A 21,829-nucleotide genomic window follows, 5' to 3' on the forward strand; every position below is an offset into this window, starting at 1 on the left:
CTTACGCATATATATGGTAATGAGTGTCTTTTTAACAAATATATTTGTACGTTTAGGTCATCCTGGACAGTTCGCCTAAAACCGTCATGATATAATGTTTTCCGAATGATATTGAAACGACAAATTATGACGTAATCGCTAATCCATAATCAATATTGTCGATGTGTTGTAAGTAAAATCCCGAAATGTACACCTATAATTCATTAGCTTATATTCGTCATTCACATCAACGTTTCAGTTCGAACTGGCTTTACAAATCTGCCATTAATGTCCGAACTTTCGTACACACAAAGAATAGTACTTGATCAAAGGGAATAATTCAAAATAATCAACTAAATGTATTGTTTTATTTTTGCAAAATAAACATGTTTAAAGAATGCTACCTGTTCCTTCAAACATGCCTATAATCTGGCCTCCGTACGCCATGGCGACGTTGGACACGAGGCTGGAAACCAGCTTCTGACCCCAGGTAAAGGTCGCATAACGGGGCTGGATAAAGAAGTAGGGGATGTATGTCACGAAGAACAGTATCCCACCCGCAGCAGCGCCAGAGTTGGCTGGATAATAAAAGAAGATAATTATAAACAATAAAGTAAACAATGTATTATTGTAGCCATAAAAGCTAAACTGCACCGACCTCTTGTGGCCATTTTTTTACGAGCTGAAACCATGTTCGAACTCAGCCGATGTATACATGTAATTTAAAAAAATGCTCTGACCACATTCCATGACGATTGGACAATGACAAATACTTCTTGAGTCTTAACAACGTTTTCTATAGCCGTATAAGGAAAACTACCCCGACCCCTGGCGTCCATGTATTTCAACGGTCTGGAACCATTTTCGAACTCAGCTGAGATATTATTGGGATACAAGTTCTGGCCATGTTTCATGAAGATTGGTCAATAAATGTGGCCTCTAGAGTGTTAAGAAGGTAAATCTTGACGACGCACGTCGGACGACGGACAAACGGCGATCACAAAAGCTGAACATGAGAACCTTGTGCTCAGGTGAGCTAAAAATGATACCCATTTTCATGACACAGTTGTAAAAGTTTGCTATTGTTTTCCTCGTATTTACATTTCGCATACCTTTACTGAAGAAGACGCTTACAGCAAAGCAGAACGAGATGGTGGACACGGAGTACACTAGGAGGTATACGAAGACCACAGAAGGGTCCGTCTTGCCTATTACTGGCCCCTTAGCTGTCCCAACGCACAGAAACAAGGTCATGACCGCCACAGTGATGCACAAAAAGAGAAGGTACTTCACGAACCATGCAGCCCAATGAAGCCAGTTGTTGAGACCCATCATTTTCATAGATTCCTGTGTAAACGCACATAAGCAAAGTGAAACACTATTTGCACCAGTAGGAGATACATTTATAAACAGTCAATGTATCTTTATATAGGCGGGTGAAAATTGCTTTAACAATAAAACATGATAAAAACGTCAACGAAAAAACACAAAAACAAATAAATACAACTTGTGTCATCGCCTTGGAACGGTCAGTTGTAAGCGTAGCAAACATGTTTAAGGTCGCCTTGTGCAACATTTTGTTTTACTTAATCACTGTATAATGGCAACGGCATGTGCCTATAATTATACGTATTTATTTTAAGTAACGTGTCTTACCTTGAGTTTTCTTTCCTTCTCGTGCACCACATCTTTTACGATGTTGAGGGCCACTAGGACAAAGCTTAGCATGAGGATGAGAGGGAACTGCTGCTGAATCACCAAGATGAAGTTGTCGGCGTTGTATGCGGGGTAAGGGTGTCGTATCAGTGACATATCGGCGTAAGGAGTCATGTTGGGAGAGTTGCCTCCCTCTGCGACCTTTATGACGGCCATGTTGACGGCGTGCTGTACAGCAAGAAAGCCTTCCCGCTTATAACCTGTATATTTATTTAAAGTGATATTATTGGCATCCAACAGTTTATAGGTGTCTATCGCAACAGTTGTTTATTTTTGGTATTTTCACTTCATATACACTTATATTTGTTAATGCAGCATCAACATACTAAAACAATATCCCGGAAAGAGAAAAATAATGCATTTGAATATCAACCGTACTTTCGTTTGACAACTGATCACGCATGCACAATGTGAACCTAAATTTAGTTTTAGTGCAGATTCGTTTATACGACACAAAGACACAATTTTGTTTTACGGATCATTTCGACTTACAGGACTGGGTGAGTCACGTAAAAAATCGAATATAAAATATATTTTTATAAACAACTGGAAGCAAGATGAGTTGCAGATAATTGGTCAGTAACCACATTTTAACTTACTCCTTTGACCTGTTAATTCTTTTCAGCTCAATTCAACAATGAAAAATGCCCATAATATCACTTTAACACTTCGTTATTTTGAAGCTGAAATAATTTATAGAACAAGGAAATGGCTGGTTCTTTATAGTAACGTTTTGAATTTATTCTTCGTCCTTTTAATAATTTTAACATATGAGTGTCGCCTTGTTTTCTAGTATGCATACAGATAAGTTTGAGTGACGCCTAAGAGCGTTGGCTTCCCGCCATTTAACCTGTAAAGTCACATCATGTGGGACAGAACAACATTCGATATGAGATAAGATTTACCAAGACAATTTGATAACATAAATAATTTTAAATGGTGTTTCAGAAACTAGAAAATTATTCCAATACAATTTTTGACCATTTAGTGCAATCACCTTTTCTTTTATTCTATAAAGACACATTGCAACGAGGAGAAATATGTTGTCAACCCTACTGGCTTGGTGCGTAATCATTATTGGAAAGCATACCAAATTATACTAAGTAAATGGCCTTGTCGCACCCTGATTTCGTTCGCTTAATTATAACGCAAACATCTTAAATGTTGATAAAGTGAATTTACCTTTGAGATTGCTAGTTTATAGTTTATTTACGTTAGTTTGTGTTCAGTGGATTTGTGCCTTGACAGAGCTTTAGGCAAATTCATCACGAGCCAAATTCGTTACAATCTGAACAATATTAAACATTTAATAATGTGAAACATTAGGAGTATAAAATCGTTATGATTGGGTAAACACAGCCTTTGTGGAAAAGCCCGTTGTTGTTTTACGCTTTCTTTTAAAACATAACACAGGGATTTCAATAGACGCAGAATCCTGCGTTTTGACGCGAGCAAATTAAAAATGACTCATTTTTGACGCAACCTTTTTTTCTGCTGTGCGTCATTTTGACGCGTCGAAAATTTGACCCGTGCGTCAGTCAGTTAACATCTCGAGTTCCATGGTAATAAATCCCGCTGTGCTCCTAATTGAAATTAATGTTTCAGGTATTTGAAACTCGTTCTATAATCGAGGGAATACCCCGGGCGTTGTTTATCTTATCTCATCTCTTCCAATACACATGTCACTGTCTAAATAGTGCGTGCCCACTAACTGGGTAATTAGCAGCAGTGATTACGTGATAATTGATTGACCATCCGATAATTGCAGGTTTTTTGCAAACTTTTCAGACGGCACGGTTAAAGAAAGTCGGCAAAATTAATTAAAGTAAAAACCATATTGATCAAAGGTCTATTAATTATGTAGATCCAATTGTAGATCTAAGTCCAGCGAGTTTTGTCAGTTGTTAATCCACCGATAATTACGAGTAACACCCATCTTATATAAACTGGAATCACAGTTCATTTTTTATACTATAATAACACTACACACAAACATTGAGAAAACACATTTTCTCAATATAAAGATATAAATTATCCGAGTATAATTAAATTGCTGCGTCATGACCTTCGACATTGTAAATGGCGGACTTAACATTCAACCCGCGTTCAATTCAAAGCTGGCGATTCAAATTGCAAGTAATGGCGATTCAATAATGGAGTTTATATAAGGTTTGTTAAACCCGATAACAACAAGAAAAATTTGGATTATTAAAGTTAAACTACTACAGGAAAGGCATTCCAAAGTGTACATATTTCGGACATATTTCGGACATGTATAGTATTCGGATAAACAGTAATAGATATACTAGGTGTTCCATGCATTTATATTGTGTTTTGTTAGAAAAGCTATCATAGGGATGATGATAATATAATTACCATAAATATGTGATGAAAAGGTGCTATCGATACATATCTTAAATTATTTAAATGTGTTAAAAAAAGACTTACATGTGTTATAACTATAAGGAAGTATATTTAATGTACCAATTCATTAAAATATGTTGTGTTATGTATCATGGTATTGTTATTTAATAAAGCAGTATAACTTTTTAAGATATTGTGTTACTCTTAGAGCATATTTTTATCTAAAAAATTGAATAATACAGACAAAAACACAACGCGCTTCCAAATTGACCCCACCATTTTTCAATTTGACTCCTCAAAATTTCAGTCCAGGGGTCATTGACTCCTGGTTTTTAAAATGTATTGAAATCCCTGATAACATGTACCCACCCTATTGGGAGAGATTGTCGAGACGGATATAGGACGCCATATTTAGATCATGTTTGTGTGATTAAAATTTAATGGAATTCATAGAGAATCGGACAATTTTACTTTAGAAGTGCTGAAATTCAACATTAAAAGATAACAAGCTCAATTGTCATTTTACAACAATTTTAATGTTTAACAGGAACAACAAAAATATCAAACAAACCTGGCGGTCCACCACAAGTCTCATTTGAGGTCCTTGGTCCAACTTGTTGGTACAACGGAAAAATGAAATCGGTTTGCCAGTTGGTGTTCATACGGTATGGATTTAGTCCAATTTTCTGCTTCTTAGCATTGCGTGGCGATGACGAGAATCGGAGCTTATACACGATATTCTTGGGTAAACTGGAACCGTTTCCAGAAAAACTGTTAGTGAACACGACACCCGCTAGATAATCTCTTGTGTTGTTGACGGTGGAATTTTCAAACATCAAAAAGCGAACCATTTCATCTTCAGAACTACAGCCATGTGAACCTGTAAACAAATGACCTTTTATTATGATAAATTGTATAGACTTCTTTTAAAGCACAATTTTAGCAATTAAAAGCGAATTCGCATGATTAAAAACAAAACAGTTTCCAATGAAATCACTACATTACTTTTATATAAAGTATATATAAAAGGATGTCATAAGGTTGGAAACTGATGAATAAGCAATAGCTCGAGGAAAGACTAGCCCTGCACTGCAAGGTCTTTCCTCAGCAGTAGATACCGGAAAACACTTCAACGTGATACTCCTCAACTTCAGCAATAATGTTGATGTTGTTCCGCGTCACGACTAACAAGCAAATTCGTTGAATTGATATCACCCGCCAATATGCTTCTGGACACAAAAGTTTTCTGGACAACGCCCTTTGACCTCAATGTGAGACCTTGACCTTAGCCCCTAGGATTATGGGTGTTGAATGTGAAGCAACCCCAGATGATTGAGAACAACTATGGCAAGTTTCATGGCTCTGGCTCACGTGTTTATGGAGATAAAGCTCTAAGCCTATATTGAAAAGCATTTTTTTCAAGATACAAAGGGCCATAACTCCGTTATTAACAGATGGTGTACAATGCCATTTGGCGTGCATCATCCTCGTATCCATATATATACTCATACCAAGTTTCAATGAAATCCGCCTAAGAACGTCCAAGATATGGCTCCGGACGGACGGACGGAAGGACGGACGGAAGGACGGACAACGCCAAAACAATATCCCTCCGCCTATGGCGGGGAATAAAAAGGTGGGACCACAAGAGCTTCAGTTTGCCAGCGACACTTACCGATGTGGGATAAACTCAGTAAGGTACGACGATTCATGGAGTCTACATGGAGCAGATTTACTAAACACTATAATTACCGCGCAGTACATTGACGGGGTCAAATTAAACAAAACAATACTAGAGCAACTATGTAGATTGAATAACAAATAAAGCCCCCCCCCCCCCCCACACACACACACTTAAAATAAACGTAGAAACATTTCTAATGCTCACGGTACAACAATATCAAGTCGAACTAGACATTTGTTACGTCAATCTTCGCATTGTACGCACACACATAAAAGGACCCACACTTCACTACCAGTACCAGAATAATACAAGAACAAGTCTGAAACAAGCAGCAACGTACAGCCAACGCTAAGCTGGTTATGGTCTAAAGGATAACACACAACCTTATAACGATCCAACAGAACAGTTCTTCCACCTACGGATTCTGGACAGCCTTTTTCTATGGACACGAATACAACATTAGTCTGTCTGTTCCGACACAAGATCTGTTACACTCTGTGGAATGGGATTGCGCTACGAGACCGATACCACTAGACCAGGGCATAGCATACATTATAGAGCCTATATTAGAGGGCTGAATTGCTATTGTACCGCGTCAATGGTTAGACTTGTCATGGACAAAAACACTAGAATAGTGACTGTTTAATTAAACATTGCTTGTATACATGCGCGAAGTGTATTTGTACCAAGTGTGGATTGTTTTCCAATAGACTTATCCCTATGTAATAATAATGAAAACTTAGAATGCCATTAGTATGAAGATTTAATAGATGAAAAACTGATAATTCGTGTCATTACCGATGATTCCTATTTGCTGACTAACAACGTGACGCATGACTTTACGTGTGATCTCGTTGTCAGGGGTAAAACTTAGATTGTGCGGTAGCTTCGAAGAAAGTTGTTTCCATCCGCTGCACTCTCCCCATACCGTTTTCTCTTTCATCTCGCCTGTCACCCTGAGGCGGATGAAAATAAGGATGAGGGCAAAGAACGTAGGCAATCCGATTTCGAAGACCGTGGTTATCACCTTCCGCTTCTGAAGCAGAGAGTTCTTCCAGAGCAGCAGCAAGAATTGTCTCCCTTGCCTCGACATCGCTGGCTGCGGGGTGTTCAAACTTGGCGTCTATGCGCTCTACCTTTAATAAATGAATGCAAAAAATAATAAAAGCAAGTTTCGAAATGCCCTATGGCGCTCACCTGAGAAATTTCACTGATCGGAATAAGTAGGGTTTCACAATTATGAATTGCCATATAAGAAAAACTTCCCTGCATCATGGCGGCCATGTTTCTTAATTCACCGAAACCCTTTTAAAACTCGGCCAATATTTCTTAAGAAACAAGATGTGTTTGTGAAACACAATGTCCCCCTATATGACGTTTGACCTTGAAGGATGACCTTGACCTTGACCCTTCACCACTCAAAATGTGCAGCTCCATGAGATACACATGCATGTCAAATATAAAATTGCTAGCTTCAATATTGCAGAAGTTACATCACATGAGCAGTTTTGAACCATATATTTGACCTAGAAGAATGACCTTGACCTTGACCTTTCACCACTCAAAATGTGCAGCTCCATGAGATACACATGCATGCCAAATATCAAGTTGCTATCTTCAATATTGCAAAAGTATTCATAAAATAAGCGATTTGGACCACATATATTTGACCTCTGACCTTGAAGGATGACCTTGACCTTTCACCACTCAAAATGTGCAGCTCCATAAGTTACACATGCATGCCAAATATCAAGTTGCTATCTTCAATATTGCAAAAGTATTCATAAAATAAGCGATTTGGGCTACATATATTTGACCTCTGACCTTGAAGGATGACCTTGACCTTTCACCATTCAAAATGTGCAACTCCATGAGATACACATGCATGCCAAATATCAAGTTGCTATCTTCAATATTGCAAAAGTATTCATAAAATTAGCGATTTTGGCCACATATATTTGACCTCTGACCTTGAAGGATGACCTTGACCTTTCACCACTCAAAATGTGCAGCTCCATGAGATACACATGCATGCAAAATATCAAGTTGCTATATTCAACATAGCAAAAGTTATTGCAAAATGTTAAAGTTGGCGCAAACAAACCAACAGACAGGGCAAAAACAATATGTCCCCCACTACTATAGTGGGGGACATAAAAATATTTCATGATCATATGACCATAATGTGACTTTTAAAATGTGAACATTACTACACTTTAACCATTTAAAAATGCCCCGCATCCGGGCGGTCATGTTTTTCAACGGACCGGTACCATTTTCGAACGCGGTTGAGATTTCATTAAACACAAGAAATGTTTTTAAAACAAAAATGCCCCCGTCCCACACCACCAAAATCATTCTTGACTTTTTGAAACAGTTGTAAAACAGCCAACAGTGAAAAATAAAAATATTGTTCAATACAATGACTTTGGCCATGTTTTTTTTAAGTGCTCACAAGGTAAAACAATCACCGAACAAATTAAGAACTCACCTAAGATATTATTTTCTTAAAAGTTCTCATCAAGTTTAGTGATGAATGGGCGAAAATGTGGTTTCTGTGTTGTTGTTATTGTTGTTGTTTTTTTTTTGCTTTTTTGTTTTTTTTACCTTATGATCTAATTTTAGCCGAACAACGTACGGCAGACAACGAACGATGGTCAAAAAGGCTCACTCAAATGAGGAACACAATAGTGACAAGGGCTGTTTGTAAAACATGCATGCCCCTCATATGGGCTCTCCGTTGTAGTGACAGCCATTGTGTGAATATGTTTTTTGTCACTGTGACCTTGACCTTTGACCTAGTGACCTGAAAATCTATAGGGGTCATCTGCCAGTCATGATCAATGTACCTATGAAGTTTCATGATCCTAGCCATAAGCGTTCTTGAGTTATCATCCAGAAACCATTTTACTATTTCGGGTCACCGTGACCTTGACCTTTGACCTAGTGACCTGAAAATCAATAGGGGTCATCTGCGAGTCATGATCAATCTACCTATCAAGTTTCATGATCCTAGGAATAAGCGTTCTTGAGTTATCATCCGGAAACCATTTTTCTATTTCGGGTCACTTTGACCTTGACCTTTGACCTAGTGCCCTCAAAACCAATAGGGGTCATCTGCGAGTCATGATCAATGTACCTATGAAGTTTTATGATCGTAGCCATTAGCGTTCTTGAGTTATCATCCGGAAACCATTTTACTATTTCAGGCCACCGTGACCTTGACCTTATATATAGTGACCTGAAAATCAATAGGGGTCAACTGCGAGTCATGATCAATCTACCTATCGAGTTTCATGATTCTAAGCATAAGCGTTCTTGAGTTATCATCCGGAAACCATTTTACTATTTCGGGTCACCGTGACCTTGACCTTTGACCTTGTGACCTGAAAATCAATAGGGGTCATCTGCGAGTCATGATCAATGTACCTATGAAGTTTCATGATCCTAGGCATAAGCGTTCTTGAGTTATCATCCGGAAACCATTTTACCATTTCGGGTCACCGTGACCTTGACCTTTGACCTAGTGACCTGAAAATCAATAGGGGTCATCTGCCAGCCATTATCAATCTACCTACGAAGTTTCATGATCCTAGGCATAAGCGTTCTTGAGTTATCATCCGGAAACATTTTACTATTTTGGGTCACTGTGACCTTGACCTTTGACCTAGTGACCTGAAAATCAATAGGCGTCATCTGCGAGTCATGATCAATCTACCTATCAAGTTTCATGATCCTAGGCCTAAGCGTTCTTGAGTTATCATCCGGAAACCATTTTACTATTTTGGGTCACTGTGACCTTGACCTTTGACCTAGTGACCTGAAAATCAATAGGGGTCATCTGCGAGTCATGATCAATCTACCTATCAAGTTTCATGATCCTAGGCCTAAGCGTTCTTGAGTTATCATCCGGAAACCATTTTACTTTTTCGGGTCACCGTGACCTTGACCTTTGACCTAGTGACCCCAAAATCAATAGGGGTCATCTGCGAGTTATGATCAATGTACCTATGAAGTTTCATGATCCTAGGCCCAAGCGTTCTTGAGTTATCATCCGGAAACCACCTGGTGGACGGACCGACAGACCGACATGAGCAAAGCAATATACCCCCTCTTCTTCGAAGGGGGGCATAAAATATACAAGCCAAAATGAATGCGGTATCGCAATCGTAGTCTTGTTGTATGACGCTGACTTTCGAATCGGTGGTTCGTTGTTCGAGACGTGGTTTTCTAACCAAACAAATTACCAACCGCTGTCTTTTCTTCACCCATGTGTTAAAATTGTTACCTGTGAGTAAGCCATCCTCTACATTCACATAACATGCGAGGGACAAACTGTTAACATTTACCGTGATTCATGGTTTCGTTCTAAAAAAACACATATATGCTAATGTTGATCATCCACGCTGATAAAAAGTTTCGATTAATTGAGGATACGATATATAACTTTTAATACAATGTAAAATGTAAAACCAATTAAACTTTCGAAATAAAAACTAAACATGAAAATAACCTTTGATAGAATTCAATTTAGAACATCTTCAAAATATTGGATTAACTTTGCCACGATAAGATAAACTTCAAACAGGTACAATTATAGTGCAATTTATATAAACATGAAAACACTTCATAATATATTGTAAACGTTTATAGATCGTTTCGAATAAAGTCTGGTGTGAGCAGATTTTATACATATTCAAAGTGTTTGGCTCTAAAAGCTTAACGGTACAATATAGTAACTAACACAAATAATTTCCATTTATGATTATATAAGAATGTTAGCATTGTGTTTCATATCAACATCTTAACGAAGATTAAATATACGAATAATTCAACAGCGTTCGAATCGATTATTAGAATATAATAAAATATGCTATAATCTCTTTATTTACCACTGAATCCTGTGGAAAATACCATTATACAAATACTTACAAAACTAATTTCAAATTCAAACTCAACGAATACAATTATCCATAGGTTTATGTGGACCAAGAATCCATCATGTTGCCAAATGTTATCTTAACCAACCTGCTCGGTTTGTATTGAGCGTACTTAAATGTTGTATCACGCGGTTAATCATTATGAGGTATTTCACTGCCGGCTATGAACAAACCTTTGAACGGTGTCAACCACATGAGATTATACGCAGCCACATGATATCCGCGTGTCGATACTTAAAGATTATACAGCAACGTGTAGTTGGGTTTAAAGGGATTTGTTCACAGACAGAACAATATGGACAAAAATAAGAGCGGAATGTTAACCATCAAGCGCTCACTTGAGTTAAAATGAAACAACAACTGTCAAATATTTGACCCCGTTGCTAGTGCTTGACTAAGCGTGACAATGTTTTAAACTTGACCAGGATATGGTCAAGACAAATATGCAGACCAAGTGTCATCATGATTAATCAAAATTTACATGTATAGTCCTTGATGTGTTCTTCGGTGTAAGCCGGTGACCTAGTTATTTTATACCACTTGACCTGTGACCAAGATTTTATCTTGGCCTTGATATTATGAATTAAAAACGAACTGACACAGTTTCATCAATATTGATTCCTAAATAAGGCTTCTAGAGTAGTATCAATGTTCTTCTAAGATTCGACACAATAATTTTATCCCATATGACAGAGATTCGAACTTGGTCCGGATATTTGACAAGAAAAATATTCTGATCAAGTTTGACCCCGATTAAGTAGTAATTGTGGCGGTAGTACAGTTTTTCTAAGATTACATCTCGTGACCTAGTTTTTTACCACACTTGACTTAAATAACGCCTACACTTTGTCAACACTCAGATAAGGTTTCATCAAGATTTGGCCTTGTAACCTAGTTTTTCATCCCACTTGACTCAGATTCGAACTATGCCTAGTTAATGTCAAGATATAGACTATTGACTAAGTTTCATGAAGACTGAGTCATACATGTGGCTTCTAGAGTGGTAACATGGGTTTTCTCAGAGTTGACCTAGTTAACTAAATTATCGGACCCCTTGACCCTAATTCGAACGTGTCCTTTAAATCGTCAAGATTAACATTCACACCAAGTTGCATACAGATTTGGCCTCTAAGGTTGTCATGAGCTGAAAGTTGACCACGTACATCGAACAATGCACGATGACGCAGTAGGACATTAACTTGTCACAATAGATCACATTGAGCTAAAATTAATAAACAAGGGCTGTTTGTAAAACATGCATGCCCCAATATGGGCTGTCAGTTGTAGTGGCAGCCATTGTGTGAATCTGTTTTTGTCACTGTGACCTTGACCTTTGACCTAGTGACCTGAAAATCAATAGGGGTCATCTGCCAGTAATGATCAATGTACCTATGAAGTTTCACGATCCTAGGCATAAGCTTTCTTGAGTTATCATCCTGAAACCATTTTACTGTGTCAAGTCACCGTGACATTGACCTTTGACCTAGTGACCTGAAAATCATTAGGGGTCATCTGCGAGTCATGATCAATGTACCTATGAAGATTCATGATCCTAGGCGTAAGCGTTCTTGAGTTATCATCCGGAAACCATTTTACTGGTTCGAGTCACTGTGACCTTGACCTTTGACCTAGTGACCTGAAAATCAATAGGGTTCATCTGCGAGTCATGATCAATGTACCTATGAAGTTTCATGATCCTAGGCGTAAGCGTTCTTGAGTTATCATCCTGACCCATTTTACTGGTTCGAGTCACCGTGACCTTGACCTTTGACCTAGTGACCTGAAAATTAATAAGGGTCATCTGCAAGTCATGATCAATGTACCTTTGAAGTGTCATGATCCAAGGCGTAGCGTTCTTGAATTATCATCCGGAAACCATTTAACTGGTTCGAGTCACCGTGACCTTGACCTTTGACCTAGTGACCTGAAAATCAATAGGGTCATCTGCGAGTCATGACCAATGTACCTATGAAGTTTCATGATCCTAGGCGTAAGCGATCTTGAGTTATCATCCGGAAACCATTTGGTGGACGGACGGACGGACCGACGGACCGACATGTGCAAAACAATATACCCCCTCTTTTTCGAAAGAGGCATAATAAAACAGCAATAGATCGAAAGCTTTTGCTTTTCAATTTATTCAATATATCCGAAAAAGAAAAGCGTTCGTGAAAAAAGGCAAATCATCCTTTCTTACAACTTACTGGAATGTAAGACCTGAATTTATTTAGTGAAAATGCTTTATAGATTGTAATTATTATTACACTTTGAGACTCTTCTAACGCGACACTTTTCAAATTCGAATATCTCAGTCCAGGTTGGCGCTAAGGAAAAAAACTTAGTAGCCAATTTCATAACTGACTTGAGCTAGCACCCGACGACGCGTATTGGAGATATGTATTTATCATTTGACAGTTATGAGTTAAGATTTGAATACAAATTTAACATGTGATCATTTGACTATATTCGGGGTAAAATCATTCATCCGTGACGATCGGACGCTTAAGCACGTGAGGTATGTATGCTTCCCTCGTTTTGCAAGTGGAAATGGTAAAACGCCATATTATTCTATATTTATCCCTATTTCAACGTTTGAGGTGGCTTCTTACACCAGGAAAACATACAATCAATTTTATAAAATGTATGGCACACATGAATATTCAGAAAAGCAACCTCGAATTTTGGCAAATTGCACACTACCTACCCCACGTGCTATATCACCCGATCGCCACGGATGAATGGTTTTATGGTTAGCTTGCATGAAGTCAACTCATCACAAGTACAATTTTAAATAAAAATTCTTTACTCATGAGTGAGATATTCAAGTTTCAGAAGTGTTTGTAGTAAAATCCCATGTACACTTGCAGGTAGTCTGCAAAATGCTCAAATGTGGGGTTGCGCTCCTAGATATTCATATGCGCCCTTCATTTTTCAGAATAAATGTTATGTTTTCCTGGTGTAAGAGACTAACTTAAATGATGTAAAAAAACGTTTTTAGAATAATAGCGCGTTTCAACATTTCCACGTGCAAAAAAAGATTAAACCATACATACACCATGTGCTAAAGCGTCCGATCGTCACGGATGGATGATTTAATCGTAAGCTTCTTCAGTATCATTGTAGTCAAATGATAACATGTAAAAAATTAAGCATAATCTAAATTCATAACTGAGATATTCAAGTTTAAAAAGTGTTGCGTGAGAAAAGTCTCCAAGTGTATATGCAAGTTTCTTTTTCAGAACAATGAATCAAAATACTTCCTTATTTCATGTATTTACATGTATATAACAAATAGAAAATAAGATCTGAACTTTGCCTGTTTGCTTAATTAACGTTCAAAGTCTATTTCTTATAATTAATTATGTATATTGTATTATGTCAATATTGTTTATTGCATTTTTATCCAACAGTTTAGTGCGATTAAGGCCAAGATAAGATTGGTTCTATTCACATAATCGTAATAACTTATTTTTTTAAACTGAATGAATGCCGTCAGTATTATAAACATAAAAATTGTCCCGGTGTATCATTTCAGAATAAAAGTATTCTACAAACAGCAGTGATACTTATATGAAATCAGCTGACACTACGAACAGCAGTGATACTTTTATGAAATCAGCTGACACTACGAACAGCAGTGATACTTATATGAAATCAGCTGACACTACGAACAGCAGTGATAGGAATATGAAATCAGCTGACACTGCGTCACTTGATAAAAAACGTAGAGAAGACGTTATGTTATAATTATTCTATATCGACATATGTGGTTTCATTTCAAATGTGTCAAAAAATTAAGAATTGAATAGCATTTTTCTGCATTTCATCGGTGTATGAACTGTCGGGAAAATTACGACGGCGTTTATGCATAAATTACTTAGAAGGTGTATTTTTCCCGACAGTTCATACTCCGATGAAATGCAGAAAAATGCTTTCAATTCTTATAATTACAACACAAAATGATCTTAAGGCTGAAATTATACCGTGGTAAGGGTCATAAAAGTCCTTTTTAATCTAGCGTATGAATCTATTTTCAAACGGGTATATCCTTGAAGTTCGCGCAAAAAATATAACGTCATTTCGCTATTGACCAATAAAAAACAACGCCATTAAGTTTCGCGCAAAATATAACGTCATTTTTCGCAACTTGTTTATGACCAGAAAGTAGCTCCATGAATATTTATGTATAAATTTGCATACGAAGTGGGTTCATCGGAAAATGAAAAACCGGTCACGTGAACAAATTATCCAATCAGAATGCAGCATTCATATGAATGTGCCAGAAGTTCAAATTATGTGGGGATGAAACGCACAATGCAACGTTCATGGATCTTTTTGATTAAGTAAACACACATATAAACGACAATCAAGTACAGCTTGCTGCTATTCTTATTTTCTATTTCTTTAACTGTCACAATAAACTTCCGCGATTGATTATTACAAATGGCAGTTTAAACGCAATAACAGTATTGTTACCCATGCAGTTGTGTAAACAGGATGCTTCCTGCAAGTACATATTTATGGGCAAAATACTGCTTAAATCCTAGTGGAATAAAATACAAGGGACAAAATTGTCACAAAACCAGGTTTTCATTGTGAAAAAAAAAATCTGATAAAGGGAGAAAACTCAAACTGAACTTTTGAAATGACCAAAAAAAATTAACCCCCTTGTAAGTTTTTTTTTTTTAAATTTATTTTTAGTCGTGGCGACCTTGACATTGGAGATATTGACGTGATTCTTTCGTGGGACACACCGTCCCATGATGGTGAACAAATGTGCCAAATGATTTTAAAATCTCACAATGAATGACATAGTTATGGCCAGGACAAGCTCATTTATGGCCATTTTTGACCTTTGAACTCAAAGTGTGACCTTGACCTTGGAGATATCGACGTAATTATTTCGCGCGACACACCGTCCAATGATGGTGAACAAATGTGCCAAATGATTTTAAAATCTGACGATGAACGACATAGTTATGGCTCGGACAAGCTCATTTATGGCCATTTTTGACCTTTGAACTCAAAGTGTGACCTTGACCTTGGAGATATCGACGTAATTATTTCGCGCGACACACCGTCCAATGATGGTGAACACATGTGCCAAATGATTTTAAAATCTGACGATGAACGACATAGTTATGGCTCGGACAAGCTCATTTATGGCCATTTTTGACCTTTGAACTCAAAGTGTGACCTTGACCTTGGAGATATCGACGTAATTATTTCGCGCGACACACCGTCCAATGATGGTGAACAAATGTGCCAAATGATTTTAAAATCTGACAATGAACGACATAGTTATGGCCCGGACAAGCTTATTCCGCCAGCCCGCCAGCCCGCCAGCCAGCCCGCCCGCATTCGCCAATCTAATAACCAGTTTTTTCCTTCGGAAAACCTGGTTAAAAATATAATCACTCAGGACGAAAGAGCGTATTTGCGTTATTACGCAATTAAAATAACCGAAAAAGTAATTAAATTCAAAATAAAGGGTACAAAAAACGCAAATACAAATTTAATAACGTAATTCCCGTACAAAACCTTGCGTCACGAAACGCAATTCTTACGAACACCGGGCGTATTTTTTAGACTGGTTATTTTCCATACAAAAATGTACCGGATAGTTTATATGCCGCCCTATGAAGAAAAGAAGGCAGTCTATCCAGCGATTATCAATCTTTGGGGTATTATTGTAATTATTCGTAGACCCGTCCGATTTCTACTTTCATGTTCAAGGTATTCAACTCAAAATGACCCGAAAACGGGGTGCATCGCTTTGAACAGCCATAATTTCATCAATTGTGCAGTGATTTTCACGAACTCGGTCTTATTCAACGCAAAAATGAATGTACTTTGATCAGAAATTCAGTTATTGTTTGTTGTTATGTACAGGTACCTTTTTGAATTCCATTTGTATAAATAATATAGTAACCTTTGTAGATTTTTATCATCCCCGCTTTTTGAAAAGCGTGGGGATATTGTGGTTATCTCCGCCGTCTGTCCGTCCGTCCTGGCCACTATCTCCTCCTACACTAAAAGCACTAGGACTTCGAAACTTATACATATGGTAGCTATGAGCATATGTGCGACCCTGCACTATTTGGAATGTTGATCTCACCACTGGGTCAAAAGTAATGGGGGTTGGGATGGGGCAAGGTGAGAGTTTTTCACTAATTTTTGTATGTTATGTACTTTAACATTGGTCATAACTTTTGCAATATTGGAGATAACTTAATATTTGGCATGCACGTGTATCTCATGGAGCTGCACATTTTAAGTGGTGAAAGGTAAAGGTCAAGGTCATCCTTTAAGGTCAAATGTCCAAAAAAATCCAAGGGAAGTATAAAGCTTAAAGGGAGGTACATGTAATTAATGAACCTGCCAAATGATTTTTTTTAATAAATCAAAGCGGCGCAGTAGGGGGAATATGTCCTTCACTAAATTACACAATTGATTTAAGAAACCAGGGTTGAAAACCCCAATTAAGCTCAAAGTAGGGGGTGAAATTTTTTGCTAAAACTCAATAGAATTTACTAAAACCCTATTGTTGTCAAAAACAGGGGGTGAGTTACCCAATATACCCCAAAATTTATCTACATTTTGTGTAGCCATGTTAAATCACAATAAAAACAAATGTATTAGTCGATGAACGGCAGGTACTCAGTTTTACTTTCTGCAATCGTTTCACGATTTGTTATACAAATACAATCATGTTTTATTGTAAAAGTAGTATTGAATAATACCCGTTGCGTATATGAGGCTATTCAAAATATTTGAAACTATAAAATCACTCGGATCGATGACCTCGACGTTTAATTCATACATACGAAAGCTCAAAATCTTTGCTTTACGCCTCTTTAACGTGAACATTTACAAACAACCACTTGATTTCAGTTCTAAAAAACCCGTCACTAAGCCTCTTTTAAAATCCGGATTTGTAAGGAAACGAAACTGCGTTAAGCAATTGATCGTTATTCCAAGAAAAACTACAGTGGTGTAATCCGCCACGTTTACTTATGAGGCTATGACTTCACTGCATCACATTTAACAATGTGACAATAATGTGACATTTAACAATCACATCAACTTTAATTACGATTCGGACATGATAATCGGTTCTTCATATAGTTGAAATATACAATTTTGATGTGATTCAAAGTCCAATTATTCAAAAGGATAAACATTAAAATTAGACCACCGATCGTTGGACCCTTAACTAAACAAGAGGGCCAGGGGCCCGTAGGCGCTCAACTGATACCCGAATGAACTCAACAATTCTGAGAAGGCGGAGTTCAGAATAATTAAAGTACTTTATGAAACATTTACATTTGTATATTAAATGTGAAGGCACATTATGTTTAGTCTCGACTGAGAACAAATGTTCTGACCAAGTCTCAGAAAGATTTGACTAGAAATGCGTTAACAAGATTTGTCTTTAATTTGATTTGATGACATATGTTTTTACCCAAGACCACGATGTTTTAAACGCGGCCTAAATATAATAATGAAACGTTTTCAGACCAAGTTTCAAGTTTCTCTGGAGTGTTAAAAAGGTTTAACTAGTGTCATATAAGGAAAAATGCCCTGCCCCCTGGCGGCCATGTTTTTTAACCAAGCCGAACCATTTTCAAACTCATCCAAGACATCATTTGGACAATTTTTTTTAAATGTTTTTATCCAGTTTCATAAAGGTGGGACAATAAATTCCCGAGCTATATGAAAGACAATTTTGTCAAATGTACAGATGTCCATCAATAAGGGAATAGATCAAGATTAAATTTTTATGTACCTCAAGTTGATGGCTTTACAAGTTCTTCATTTTACTACAATGGTATTAAGGATTGGAATTCATTACCTGATAATATAAAGTCCATCAAATCGAAATTTAATTTTAAGAAACTTGTTAAGAAACATCTATTAAATGAAATGAAGGAAGACGAGAATTTCATGTATTTTTACTATAAGATTTGTTTTATTTTATGAAATTGCTTATTTTTATGCTAATTTGTATGAGTCTGTGTATTATCATGTCAACGTTTGAAAGTCTCACTTTTTTAATATGTAAAAGAAATAATTTAAAGATCATGTCGTTTTTATCTTAAGAACTGAAACAAACTATATATTTATAGTCACTTATAAGACCTGTTTAACAAAATCCAGGGACCCCGTTGGAAATAAGCTTATTCATGTTTACATGTCTAGGCTTTATGGGTTATCCTGTGTATACATCATGTCGATATATTATTTAGATCTGTGATAAAAGGCACCATTTACACTTGAAGTTACAATGTTAGCTATATCATAGTATTTGTATTTGTACTTAACATGTTACGATATTGTAATGCATTGATTATATTGAACTGTAAAATGCTTGACATGTGTACACAAATAAAACTAACTAACTAAATGTGGCCTTTAGAGTATAAACAAGGTTTTACCAAAGCCATATAAGAAAAAATGCCTGTTCCCCTGGTGGCCATGTTTTTCAACCAACCAGAACCATTTTCGAACATGTCCAAGACATCATTGGGACAAATCTTCTGACCAAGGTCATAAAGATCAGAAATAAATGTGGCATTTAGAGTGTTAACAAGGTTTTACTATAGCCATACAAGGAAAAAGCCCTGCCCCCTTGCGGCCATGTTTTTAAAAACACCAGAACCATTTTAAAACTCATCCAAGAGTAACTTGGCCAAATTTTTAAGCAAGTTTCATGAAGATCGGACAATAAATGTGGGCTCTAGAGTGTTAACAAGGTTTTACTATAGCCATATGAGGAAAAATGACCCGTTCCCTGGCGGCCACTTTTTTCTACCAACTTGAATCATTTTCAAACTCGTCCAAGATATCATTGAGACAAATCTTCTGACCAAGTTCATGAAGATCGGACAATAAATGTGGCCTCAAGAGTGTTAACAAGGCAAATGTTGATGCTGCACGAATCACAATGCATGACAGACGACAGACAAAAGGCTACCACAAAAGCTCATCAAATAACATTGTGCTCAGATGAGCTAAAATATTTCAGTGATCAACACACAATTTACTTAATTGACTTTAAGTAAAATTTAAGTTCACTTGATATATATATATATATATATATATATATATATATATATATATATATATATATATATATATATATATATATATATATATATATATATATATATATATATATATATATATAGTAACTTGGCATCTTCAATTATGCAAATTTAAATCAACAAAATGCTTAAATCTAGTGGCCACATAAAAACAAGAGCTGTGTTCTGAAACACAATGCCCCCTACTGCGCTTTGAAATTGAAGCCATATATTTGACCTTTGATCTTGAAGGATGACCTTGACCTTTCACCACTCAAAATGTGCAGCTCCATGAGATACACATGCATGCCAAATATCAAGTTGCTATCCTCAATATTGCAGAAGTTATGAGCAAGGTTAAAGTTTTTGGACAGACTGTCACACATACAATGACAGACAGACACACACATACAATGACAGACAGACGGACAGGCCCAAAAACAACATACCCCCATTCATTCGATCCGGGGGTATAAAAAACATGAAACAACAATTCATTTCATACTAGAAATCTACCAATTTTAAATTGATTTATACATAAATACACAGTCAAGACTTAAAACCAATTAGTTTTATAGTAGTGTTTTAACTGCCAAAAATTATATGTCCAAAAGAAAATAATGTAATGATACTGGCTGTAAAAAGACAAACACCAAAGGAAATAAGTGAAAGTTTGAGTGTATACAGTGCATGTATACAATTTAATATTACAGAGTGTCTAAGCTCTATTGTTATACCATTTTAACAGATAGTTATTGAAAAATGCGTCATGCTACTATAGTAAATCTTCATCATATTTTATATTTATCTGAATTATACCCCAGAGCTATGTGCAGTGGAAGGGAATTCAATAAACCAGGAAGAAAAAATTAATACAAAATTTTAAAAAAAATGTTTCACCACTCCCTAGCTAAAGAAACTTCAGCATACAGTTTATTTAGTATTGACAGACCTGTACATATATAAAGTCGCGCCAGTCAAAAATCATAAAAAGTGACATTTAAAGTTATTGTAGCCTGAACTAACCACTCCCCAGACTGCTGAAACATTATTTTTGTTAATTTCGTATTTATTTTCCTGGTTACGAGGAACAAAAATAATAGTAATAAACATAAAATTATATAGGGCCTCAAAGTCGACCAGCCGATATCAAGCAAAAAATATAACTAATTAAGGTAAAAGGTGGACACTGTATTGTAAAGACAAAAATGTGTATGAACTATCGATAATTCGATTAACATTGAAGTTCGAAATCATCAAAAGCATGTTAAACATGTTTCGCAACGATAAACATCTACAATGTGTATGATACAGATAAAAAGTATACATGATCTGCGCTTAAAACGTCATTACAAATTAAAAGGTATTAAAATAATATAATTACATTATTCCAAAACTGTCCGCGTTGAATGTTACCAAATCAAAACAATAATCAGCTGATTATCTTCTCGTACCGGAAGAAAACAAAACTAATTAGCGATCGAATATAACGGTCGTTGTCAACATTCAAGACTAGGGCGTTTTTATTTCAAATAATTTTAATGGTTTGTTTCTATAACCATTTATTATAGTAGGGTGAAGTATGAGTATAATATAAGAGTTTATTTTCAGGTCTGCGCAAGCTTTTATAGTGATGAGGTAGACTTTCTATTTGGAACCGGGAGGCCCCGAGTTCAATCCCCAATGTGGTCGTGGATTTTTCTTCCTGGTATACAATACTCATATTAGTATAGTATAAAAATTAAAATTTGACATATTGTATGTCTATTTTGTCTCTGTTAATGTGACTATGCAACATTCAGTGTAAATTTTGTTACGTACATTTATGTATAAGGTACATTTCAGACTGTCCTTCTTTTCGATGATATTTTTTTGCATTTAAATATTACTCTTTTCAAAGGAATTCCAGCTGTGAAAAATGGACACGACACCAAAACAGATATGGCTTAATCGTCAATTACATTTTTTTCCATATAATAACATAACATTTTTTTTTAATCGCGTGTTTATTTTCGTTTAACATTATAGTCTCGATTGATGGAGCGGTTCAATTTATGCAA

The 21,829-nt window shown here is 36.4% G+C and overlaps 1 protein-coding gene across 7 annotated transcripts in view; it reads right to left on the reverse strand.

The window, feature by feature from the left end:
• The window catches only part of LOC127868632 (phospholipid-transporting ATPase ABCA3-like), a 66,742-nt gene that overhangs the window by 42,757 nt on the left and 2,156 nt on the right, over positions 1-21,829 (reverse strand). For 2 of the 7 annotated variants that reach the window (XM_052410545.1, XM_052410543.1), the window contains exons 1-6: positions 10,676-10,842; positions 6,542-6,879; positions 4,631-4,939; positions 1,636-1,895; positions 1,092-1,326; positions 384-557 (exon numbers count right to left, since the gene is read on the reverse strand). In XM_052410545.1, coding sequence (XP_052266505.1) covers positions 384-557; positions 1,092-1,326; positions 1,636-1,895; positions 4,631-4,939; positions 6,542-6,836 — 1,273 coding nt within the window. In that variant the 5' untranslated portion in view covers positions 6,837-6,879; positions 10,676-10,842. Of the gene's footprint in view, positions 1-383; positions 558-1,091; positions 1,327-1,635; positions 1,896-4,630; positions 4,940-6,541; positions 6,880-10,675; positions 10,843-21,153; positions 21,256-21,829 lie in introns of those variants that run through there. The other 5 variants (XM_052410540.1, XM_052410546.1, XM_052410544.1 and 2 more) reach the window with 4 other exon arrangements.

The sequence above is a fragment of the Dreissena polymorpha genome, chromosome 2 (genome assembly GCF_020536995.1).
Source record: "Dreissena polymorpha isolate Duluth1 chromosome 2, UMN_Dpol_1.0, whole genome shotgun sequence".
NCBI lineage: Eukaryota > Metazoa > Mollusca > Bivalvia > Myida > Dreissenidae > Dreissena > Dreissena polymorpha.